The 12,046-nt window shown below is 39.5% G+C and overlaps 1 protein-coding gene across 5 annotated transcripts in view; it reads right to left on the bottom strand.

Annotated features, from left to right (window-relative positions):
* LOC133610675 (uncharacterized) overlaps positions 1–12,046 on the bottom strand; it is a 114,253-nt gene that overhangs the window by 85,961 nt on the left and 16,246 nt on the right. For all 5 annotated transcript variants that reach the window (XM_061967179.2, XM_061967178.2, XM_072914084.1 and 2 more), the window contains 3 exons: positions 8,470–9,173; positions 3,381–3,537; positions 3,006–3,292 (listed from right to left, as the gene is read on the bottom strand). In XM_061967179.2, the coding sequence (XP_061823163.1) occupies positions 3,006–3,292; positions 3,381–3,537; positions 8,470–9,173 (1,148 nt within the window). The remainder of the gene's footprint in view (positions 1–3,005; positions 3,293–3,380; positions 3,538–8,469; positions 9,174–12,046) is intronic.

Genomic DNA, 12,046 nt, shown 5'->3' with positions numbered 1-12,046 from the left:
CTTCAATTGTGTAGTTATTAGCCTCAACCAGACTAAACAGAATCGGAACGCTAACAAGCTAACGCTAAATCCATAATGATTGACAAAGTAAGATAAACACTGACACTTTTTCTTTATATATTGTTATTTACAACTGACATGGACCACAAGGAACTGCCTGAGCCTCAAGAATTCATAATTTACCCAAAAGATGACCTTTTGACTGTTGGATATCACAGACAAAAGTCTGCCTTTTTAATAGACAATATGGTACACTTTATTTTTTAAATCATATCATTTTGTATATTATTGCTTTGTATATGATTTACTTACTTTTTAGTAAAATTGCTGTGACCTAATATTGTGGGTATATTTACATGGTATCACTGTAGAAATATACTAAACCACATACGTCATCAGTCAAATTTGTATCAACAACCTGAACTTTGAAATGCGGTGGAAACACAAACCGCACACTTCAACATGAACCTGTTGTTTCAGAAACTAGAGGTTCCAGGAATCAACATTTCCTGAACTTTTGGTGGAAAAGGGCCTAATAGTGTGATGGTTGCTCATCAAGTTGACTTACCAGAAAACACTGAATCTACCTCCTCTGTGGTGAATTGAATAGCACGCGCTCAACTCATATGCAGGACTTTGAAAGGCTAATGACAGTGTCTGAAGGGACAGCAAGTGACTATAGTGCACAGTAGCATAAACCGCAATTTGCGTGCCCTGAAGAATGAGAGGTGGATATCAAAGGCAGCTGAATTACAATCTCATGACAACAAAAATGATATGCACAACTTTTACGATGCAGTGAAAACCATCTACTGCCCAAGAAACTGCGCTGTCTCCCCGCTGAAGTCTAACGATGGTACAACCCTCATAAAAGACCAGAAGCTCATCACCAAAATATGGGCAGAACATTTAGAAACCCTACTAAATCAGCCCGCCCCAACAGACCCCTCAGTCCTGGAGGAACTACCTGACTACCCGACCATCCATGACCTTGACCTTCCACCAACCTTTGGAGATGTTAAGAGTGCAATAAGGTCTCTGAAAAACAACAAGACCCCTGGTCCTGACAGCATCCCTGCAGAGATATTCAAGCAAGGAGGCCACTTTTCCATCTGTGCCCTCTTCCTTGTCATCAGCAACGTGTGGAAGCATGAAACTGTCCATCAGCAGTGGAGAGATGCCAATATTATCACCATCTACAAAGGCAAGGGTGACAAGTCCCTCTGTGGCAACAGTCGTGGCATTTCACTTCTGGCTGTTGCTGGTAAAGTCCTGGCTAAAGTCATGCTATACAGGCTGGTGAATAACATCATGGAAGACCTGCTGCCGGAATCACAATGTGGTTTCAGGAAGGACGGGAGCACTGTGGACATGGTGTTCACAACACGGCAGCTTCAGGAGAAGTGTAGGGAGCAGCACCAGGACCTCATTGTTCCTTTCATCGATCTGTCGAAGGCTTTTGACACGGTCAACAGGGAGCTTCTCTGGAATATCCTCCTGAAGTTCGGCCACAGAAGTTTGTCAACATCCTAAGGCAATTCCATGAAGGGATGATGTCACGTGTGACTATTGGCTGCCAGGAATCAGAACCCTTTAAGATGTGCACCTGTGTACGCCAGGGATGCGTCCTTGCTCCAGTCTTATTTAATATCTTCCTCATGTGTGTGACACTGTTGCTACATGAGAGGATCAAGAAGGACAGTGAGGTTACTGTCCACTTCCGACTTGACCGGAACTTGTTTAACATCCGGAGGCTCCAAGCAGTCACAAAAGTCACACCAGTGCAAATCATCGAACTCCAAAACGCAGATGACTGCGCAGTTGTGTCCCACACACCGGAAGCACTGCAAGCTACCCTCTCAGCCGCTGCAAGTGCCTATGGCAGACTGGGCCTCTTTGTCAACATGGTAAAAACCGAGGTAATATGCCAGTGGGCATCCACTCCTCCACCTCATCCACCAACCTTCACCCTCGACAATAAACCACTTGCAGTAGTGGACTCTTTCAAATACCTTGGCAGCTTTCTCTCTGACGATTGCAGTATCGACAAGGAGATTCTAAACAGGACCAAGCAGGCGTCAGCATCTTTTGGCAGACTCAGGGGAAGGGTCTTCCAGAACAAAGACCTTAAGCTACATACCAAGGTAGCGGTCTATTTAGTTGTGGTCATGACGACCCTCCTCTACAGCTGTGAAGCGTGGACCCTGTACAGCCGCCACCTCAGAATGCTGGAGGCCTTCTACATCAGGTGCTTACAATGCATCCTGGGGATACCCTGGAAGGACACAGTCCCCCACAATGAAATACTCTGCAAGACCAACTGCACCAGTGTGGAGGCTACAGTCACCAAGCACCAACTTCACTAGCTAGGCCACGTTATCGGGATGCCAGAAGAACGCTTACCACGCAAGGTGCTTTATGGTCAGCTTCATCTTGGTCATCGCTTGGCAGAAGGCCCAAAAAAGCGTTATAAAGATCAAATGAAGACTGTCATGAAGAAATGCAGCCTGAAACCGACCCAGCTGGAGACACTGCAGCTCAACGCTCCACCTGGCGGCAGCTCCTCCAACAAGGAGTTCATAAGCTTGAGGAGGACAGAGGTGATCGACGAGCCAGGAAGCGTCAAATAAGGCATGACGCCATTGCCACACCCGCACCCCCAGTCAGTGCCTTCACCTGCTCTGTTTGTGGCAGATCATGTGGATCACGGATTGGAATGTTCAGCCACACGAGGACTCACAAAACGTAGAGATGGATTGTCGTCATTGGATACGATGGAAAACCTTAAGCTAGTAAGTAGCACAAACCAGCGGGAGTCACAACAAAACAGGACATTTATCGGTTGATTCATGCATCACACATCTGTTGTGCATTCAAGAGTTAGAAGGTCAAAATATTTTAATCAGGTTCATCCCCAAACGTTTTGTGAATTATGTATTTCATGAAAAACATAAAAAAGTAGCATAGCTCTAATATTCCAAAAACAAAACATTTTTAGTATTTACCTTCTCTTTGGTGACCAGTTCCCCCTCTCCTGCGAGGTCTCGTATTACATCTTCCATCAGACTGCTGATCATGTCTGGATCTAGATCTCTCTTTCTCTTTCCTTGGAATTCTTCAAGCTTCTCCAAAGCTTCTAGGGACCGCACATTATCTCGATGTACCTCTCTTAATTGAGCATTAAAAGCTTCCCTAAACACAGTAGCATTGCCTTTTTTTGTCTTTGAGTCACAGTCAGATCGAACACTAGCGGCAGTAGGAGCAGCAGCAGCAGTGGAAGCCTGTTTTTGTACTAGTGAGGAAAGAATATGACAAATTGTTGAATATATAGGAAAAGAGCATTTTTAAAATTTGATTTGCTGAACACCACAATTGTTTACCTGGCTGTGGAGTTGGCAGATCCTTTTGACAAGATAGTTGCAAACTGTCATACGTGGATATGTACAGTTCAAACGGAAGTTTTTCATCAAAGTGCGTGAAATAGCAAACTTCCAGTAGGTCCATGGATGGTTCAGTCAATTTGAATTTTTTAACAACCTGGAACACATCAATAACTTTAGAAGAACACGTTTGACTGAGCACAGTTCAAATTAAGAATGTCACAACTATTTTATGTGCTGTAAAAAAAGAACATGAGAAACTTGAACTGCACTGAGTTGAGTTGTGTCAAACCCCCTTTTTTGGCGCGTCATAATGGTTGCGTTCATAGGGCCTGTTGTAATTGTGAAACCATATGGTTGTCCTCTCTGTGATAAAACATTGCCCCTGCATTAGATTATCATACATTTTTATTGACAAAATGTTTATCAACTAACTAACACAAGTAAAGGAAACATAGTGGCAAGATGTTGGCAAGTGTACAATTGATTTTCTTTTCTTTTTTTTTTACAAAAATGGCCTGTAGTGTCTTGTTACTGTATTTGTTGAGAATAAAGAAAAAGAGTAATTGTGGGGTAAATTTGCTGTTAAAAATAAGAGCAAATACAGTTGGCAAGAAATACGAGGATGTAATATGTTTTATTAGTATTTAATTTGCATTTTTGTAATATTATTATTTAAGGGATGGTTCCATGCGATCGTTGTTAGACATAAGTCCCATTGTAAGGATGTGTGCCATAGAAGAGGCCGTCACATTGTTCTTTTTAAGGCTACCAGCAGTTGAGACTGAATCAACAGAATCTCTTCTAGTGGCAGATGAAGACCCTTCCTCTAACTATCTTGAGAAAAAATTAATAGAAGATGAAGTAAAATGAGATGGATAATATTTCAAGATTATTTTTAATTCAGTTAAATGTACTACATAGTGAATAATGGGCTTGTGCGACACAGAAAACATGGGAGACGTCCATACGTGATAATTGAATCTTAATTATATATATATATTTATAAATATATATATAATTTAAATATATACAGTACATAATGTATATTATGTCTAAAATATATATATGTATATATATATATGTATGTGTGGGGAAAAAAATCACAAGACTATTTCATCTCTACAGGCCTGTTTCATGAGGGGGGTACCCTCAATCGTCAGGAGATTTTAATGGGAGCATTCGCATACCATGGTTTATATAGGGCACAGAGTGGGTGGGTACAGGCTGGCCTAGGGGCGTGGTGATTGGTTCATGTGTTACCTAGGAGGTGTTTCCGTCTATGGCGGCATGTTGTTACAATTTCGCTGCGCTTGTTGAGGGATGACAGGTCTGGACGGTAGATAATAAACAGTTTCTCTTTCAAGCATAGGTTGCATCTTTTATTACCACTATTGTAAGGTGTGCTGGATGCAAGAATTTGCCATGTTATTGAATATTCAACATTATTGTCTTTGAGGTCCCAAATGTGTTTGCTGAGTTCTGTGGTATTTCGCAGGTTTTTGTTCCTGAAAGAAGCCTTGTGGTTGTTCCATCTGGTTTTGAATTCACCCTCGGTTAATCCTACATATGTGTCGGATGTGTTAATGTCCTTGCGTATTACCTTAGATTGGTAGACAACTGATGTTTGTAAGCATCCCCCGTTGAGGGGGATGCTTACAACGGGGGGATGCTTACAAACATCAGTTGTCTACCAACATCTATATATATCTACAAACATCAGTTGTCTACCAATCTAAGGTAATACGCAAGGACATTAACACATCCGACACATATGTAGGATTAACCGAGGGTGAATTCAAAACCAGATGGAACAACCACAAGGCTTCTTTCAGGAACAAAAACCTGCGAAATACCACAGAACTCAGCAAACACATTTGGGACCTCAAAGACAATAATGTTGAATATTCAATAACATGGCAAATTCTTGCATCCAGCACACCTTACAATAGTGGTAATAAAAGATGCAACCTATGCTTGAAAGAGAAACTGTTTATTATCTACCGTCCAGACCTGTCATCCCTCAACAAGCGCAGCGAAATTGTAACAACATGCCGCCATAGACGGAAACACCTCCTAGGTAACACATGAACCAATCACCACGCCCCTAGGCCAGCCTGTACCCACCCACCCTGTGCCCTATATAAACCATGGTATGCGAATGCTCCCATTAAAATCTCCTGACGATTGAGGGTACCCCCCTCATGAAACAGGCCTGTAGAGATGAAATAGTCTTGTGATTTTTTTCCCCACACATACATATATTGCGCTCTACTACGGTATCGAGCACTATTTTTTGGATAACCTTATTAAGACATATATGTATATATATATATATATATATATATACACATTATATATATATATATATATTATACGTATATATATAGTATACATACACATGTATATGCGCATTTATATACACACCTTCATCTATAGTGTTATATACATACATATATATACACCAGTGACGTGCAGTCACTAGAGGCAGGTGAGGCAGGCCTCACCTGCCATCATGGAAAGAAAAAAAATGTAAAAGGAAAACATTTTTATTAAATTGTTATATGTATCCAGTGATTATACTATAAAGTTATTTTCCATTTAACTTCACCAGTTTTAGATTATTTTTATTTAAAATCGCTGAATTTTCACATTTGCCGTTCAAATACTGAGAAGAGACGGTGCGGTGATCAGCAGCCTCAACATGGATTTGCGGACTCGGCTAACTGCTGGCCTGCTGTGCAGTGAGACCGTATTGCTATATGAATTATATTATACATTTCCATAGTTTAGTTAGCTGAGGTATATAATGTACAGTGTATTTTGTTAACAACGGTATGTGTGTAACGTATTTCTTGTGCGGAGCGATCATAAAACGGCTGCAAAAGACGCACTGGCTGAGGCTCGCAGTAATCCCGCCTCCTGCACCCCCGCCGTAGAATGCAACCCCTGACGGGAGTGTTATATCAACTAAAGCCCACACTTAAACTTTCCACGTGTAGGATTGAATCTATTTAAAAAAGTTATTTCATAAGAAGCCAAAAAGTGCAAAAACAATAATGTTCGTGTTGGAGGAGTTATGAATGACTGCAGGGACACAACATTAGGTACACCTGCAGACTGCAAGTGTACCTAATTCACAACTCCTCCAACACGAACATTATTGTTTTTGCACTTGTTGGCTTCTTATTAAATAACTTTTGTAACCTATTTTTATGGGCTTTCCTCTTTGTGATGTTAAGTTCCTGTTATGCGCTGTTATACAGTATATGCCTTGAGCTCTTATTTTGAAGGCGCTAAGAGCGGAAGTGATGACACGGAGTGGAGCGGAGGTTTTTGAAAGAAGGTAAATAAAGTGGTCCTCGTGTAAACTGGAGCCTCCGTGTTTGTTATTTTGTAGTTTCATACAGTATAGGCGACATTTATAAACCCTCGGTTACACTTTTTTAAATAGATTCAATCTTGCACGTGGAAAGTTTAAGTGAGGGCTTTAGTTGATATAACACTCCCGTCAGGGGTGCATTAATCCAGCACAACAGCGACGCATGGACTTCATTTATAAGTAAAGGTAAGACCATAATAAAGTTTTTTTTATTAAATGTGCTTTTTTGTGTGCTACAGTTTGTATGTGTAAAGTTAAAGTTAAGTTAAAGTACCAATGATTGTCACACACACACTAAGTGTAATGAAATTTGTCCTCTGCATTTGACCTATCCCCTTGATCACCCCCTGGGAGGTGAGGGGAGCAGTGGGCAGCAGCGGCGCCGCGCCCGGGAATAATTTTTGGTGATTTAACCCCCAATTCCAACCCTTGATGCTCAGTGCCAAGCAGGGAAGAATGCTGGTATGAGCTTTTAAACATAACCCGTTAACTGCTGCCAATCAAATGGTGAATAAGATACTCTTTAGGGTTCACATGTTTGTAAATCTGACTGTGATGAAGTCAGAGCCTCACCGCACGTCACTGATATACACACACACATCTTCATCTATAGTGTTATATACCTATATATACTTATATACCATCCATCCATTTTCTACCGCTTGTCCCTTTCGGGGTGGCGGGGAGTGCTGGAGCCTATCTCAGCTGCACATGGGCGAGAGGCGGGGTACACCCTGGACAAGTCGCCACCTCATCGCATGGCCAACACAGCGAGACAGACAACATTCACACTCACGTTCACACACTAGGGCCAATTTAGTGTTGCCAATCAACCTATCCCCAGGTGCATGTCTTTGGAGGTGGGAGGAAGCCGGAGTACCCGGAGGGAACCCACGCAGTCACGGGGAGAACATGCAAACTCCACACAGAAAGATCCTGAGCCTGGAATTGAACTCAGGACTACTCAGGACCTTCGTATTGTGAGGCACATGCACTAACCCCTGTTCCACCCCTATACTTATATACACATATATATACATTCATATATATGTGTATATACATACATGTGTATATGTATGTATATATATATATATATATATATATATATGTATATACACATATATGTATACATATATATGTGTATATATGTATGTATATGTGTGTGTATGTATATACTGTATATGTATAAATATGTGTATATATGTATGTATATATATATATATATATATATATATATATATATATATATATATATATATATATATATATGTATGAGTGCATATATGTATGTATATATATATATGTGTATGTATATATGTATATATATATTGTATATGTATAAATATGTGTATATATGTATGTATATGTATATATATATATATATATATATATATATATATATATAACAATTTATATGTGTATGTATGTATGTGTATATGTACGTATGTGTATATATATGTATGTATGTATGTATGTATGTATGTAATTGTCTGGTGAACTTGTATAAAGAAAGTGGAGGTCAACCATTTGTGAGACAATTCCTATGTTGTGTTCGTTGGTGTTAGTACTAAAAAAAACAAACAAGGTTATGCAAAATGTTTACAGGCAACATACACACGGCCTCCTGTAAGATGTGATATTCCGGTTGCTGATTCAAAAATAGAATATAATTCACTTGCAATATTCCATGGATATACATTTACTGACCTCCACAATCCTCTGGTATAGATGCTGTTGGTCCAACTCAGCAGTTGGCTTGGATCCAGAGCAGTGAGGGTCCACAGAATGGGATTCACTTAAGGCACTCTGTTGAGTCAAAGGTGTTGGAATTGGGTGTATATGACCATCCACTGCAGGCCTGCCGTCAAATGTTGCTGCATGCAGATCCTGAGGCTGGTGGATCTTGTGAAATACCATTTCCCCTTCAACCACCAGATCATTTAAGGTTGCTACTAGGGAGAAAACAGAATGGAAACCCAGGGTCTTTATATTAATTTTTTTTTCGTATCTCTGTTTGTAAGCAGTTGCCAGCTTATTCACATGAATCCCCTCTGGAAGTTCCTTCATCATGGACATAATATTCATCTTTGTCTCCGTGGCCCTCCTTGTTTCCGTTTTTCCTCCTGAAGATCCCCAAACACCAGCACCAGCCTCAGCGCCAGCTCCTGCTTCAACCTCCCCTTCATTGCTCTTGTGGTCCTTGTGAAACACCAGCTTTCCCTTTGTAAATAGATCCTTGTTCAGAAAGTGAATAAGATCCTTATTGGACTTAAAGCCCAGGTGAGATAAAGTCAGGTTGTGATGGTATGTTTGGTTGTAGTACTGAGAGAGTTTTTTCACAGGCATCCCTTCTGGGTACTGCTTCACCATGGACACAATATCTTCCAGTATTTTTTCCATCGTGATTAATGCTGCCAAGAGGGAAAAAAAACAAATTACACTGTTATTTTGCAACGTTAAACCCTACAAAGGTTGCACAATTCGGAAACAGACAATATAAAATTTGCCTTAAAGTAGTTGGAGTTTGAACAGTGACAGTGTGTGACATTAACACCCCTCAGACATACCGTACCTCACTAGTGCTCAGTTAAGCAAGGATTAAATAACTAACTTGCCTGTTTTTTGCTGTTTTGTTTAGCTTTTTTGAGTGTTTTAAAGATTTCACGTTTAGAATAATATTATTAATGAATAAAATAACAATTTTCTAGATATTTAAATTGCTTTACAGTGAGAGGTGAGAATCCATTATTCATTCATTCCACAATCACACATTGGAACACACATATCAGTGGTGACTTTTTACACTTGTGTGACAGCTAATATGAAAGTATATTAGACAGCTGAATACATATAACACATTAAGGGAGGGATAAATAATATTGCAACATTTTCTAAACAAATGGGTGGGCTAGAAGATAGAGTAAATGCTTTGTAGAAGCAAAATAATGTATCGCAAATTATGTAATTTTGCTTGCATGAACAATGAGATTGTGACTGAGCTCCAGAGTACATACAGGCCTTATGCCAGAGTAGAAAAAGATGCTGCTTCAACAGAGCGACAGGTGGTCAACTTTCTGCATTTCAAGGGGGTGGATGTGGATGCCAAAACATTGACACATGCTTTCCAATGTCCGGCAGAAAAAACACCATACCTGTCACCAACATAAAGTTCACCCACAGAAAACAAAGTGGCTAAATACTACAGCAACAAACATCTGACAAAAAGCAACGGTGACATCTTCAAAAAAGCACACAACTTAATGAGGTAGGGGAAAATCCAAGGCTCTTGGAGTGCCAATACATTAAGGTTAACGGAAGATACCTACCGTAAGTACTTGTTGTCTGGCACATCAGGAACTGATGAAATACTGAAGATAACGTCACCTCAACAATAAGGATGTGAAAGACAACTCACAAAGATTTGATGCAGCTGTAGACAACTCTAAAATTATAACAATTCTCCAACATTAAGCAATACATTTCCTTTATTGACTGTCACCAAATAGGTTATTACATAAGACTTTACTAGTCTTTATTTAATGTCCCCAGTATTATGATTTATTCTGTTTCCTTACAAATTAATTCTATGTACTTTGTTTGTTACTTCAGACAATAGAAATCATATTGTTTTCCTTAATCTATTTCTTCTTTCTTGAACATAGTACAAGCTATTTAATTTTTAATTAAATTTTTAGCCCCTATTTGCTTCTTGATAATATTTCTCAACACCTAGCCTACTTTCACAAATGTAAAAGTTATTTTGTGAATTAATTATCAGTAATAAATGTGGCGAAGAAGCAGCATTAAATATAATCTTTGCTTCATCACACTCCATTTCAGACATGGGAATACAAGGAAATCCATATATGTAATTAGGCAATTTTTTTTAGTGGACAGAGAATCAGCTCTTACCATATCCACGCTTTTGACACCAAGGATGATAGTGGTGAGGCTGCTGGCGGGCCACCAAAATTTTCCTCACATATTTTGAAAAATATGAGGACTAATGTTAGCTGTGTATGAATGTTCTCATTCATCCAGGAAATTCTGATCTTGGGGCATTCAATTGATCGAAACTGGACAGTTTGGTTTGTCTTAGAAGATGTGTTGCCTCTCATCCGAGTAGGCTTCACCAGTTGATGCTCATACACTTAGCTTGGTCAGATCTAGTCTTAGACTTAAAGACTAGATCTGACTAATCCAAGTCCAATGTTAGGATTAATCTAATGTGAAGTGAAGTTGAGGCAAGGACAGATCACTGGGTGGAACAATGCCACAATACACATGCCACAGCTACATGTGGCGCTCTAAACAGACACAAACATAGCCATTGGACACACCATAACTATTGTAAAGAAAAGTAGTATAGTAAGGAAAACTGCATGCACATAGTCTTCCACAACACAAGAAGAACACAATTAGCCATGTTTAATAAACAGAAGGTAAAGCATATCAAAAACGGCCCCTATGTCCTTAATTTTCTATATGCGGGCCTGGGTGGAAATGTTTTATTGGCTAAGTATGTTTAAAACACAAGGAATTGACTTTGTTGACTGTGCTCTTTTTGTTCAATGCAAGAAACAAAGAACAACGGAACAACTACCGGTACGAGAAAGCACAGTTATATTATGTTATGAAAACAAGAGGGAATCATTAAAGAACACACACAATGATGTTCTCATGTGTACTTTCACATTTTGATTTGTTGCAAAACCTTTACCACAATCTGGACAGGAACAAGGTTTTTCTCCTGTGCGTGTTCTCATGTGTACTTTTATACAGTGGTAATGTTGTTATTTCTACTCTTGAACAGTTGTTAAACTTTTAACATTGCCTTTACTTTAAATAAAGAATTCAAGCAAAGAAGTTTTACCCTGGAACTGATTATTTATAAAATAATTATGTTCTATGGGGATATCAGAACAAATCAGAGTCTAACCAGGATCCCAGAACAAATTGGTTCAACCTTTGGGTCCTATACTCTAGATCAGGGCTATTCAGCAACATAATAAATAGGGCCGCAGTTTCAACAGCCCAAGGGCTCAGGGGCCCGACATTGAAATGTGGATGTTTCGTCAGAAAGTGCCTATGCAGGTTATATTCCTTTGAAACTGTTTTTACCTAATTGCAAAGTAAACACAACGACTTACACTCCACTGTCAATAACTTAATTATTGTGCCCTTGCTATTCATTTCCAGTGTGTGCAGCTAGTCAAAAGCATAAAGAAAAAGAAGCTCCAGTTTTTGTTGAGAATTGAGGTTCCTTCTTTTGAATTATTTTCCT

The sequence above is a fragment of the Nerophis lumbriciformis genome, linkage group LG11 (assembly GCF_033978685.3).
Source record: "Nerophis lumbriciformis linkage group LG11, RoL_Nlum_v2.1, whole genome shotgun sequence".
NCBI lineage: Eukaryota > Metazoa > Chordata > Actinopteri > Syngnathiformes > Syngnathidae > Nerophis > Nerophis lumbriciformis.
This window is presented reverse-complemented; position numbering and strand designations above follow the sequence as displayed.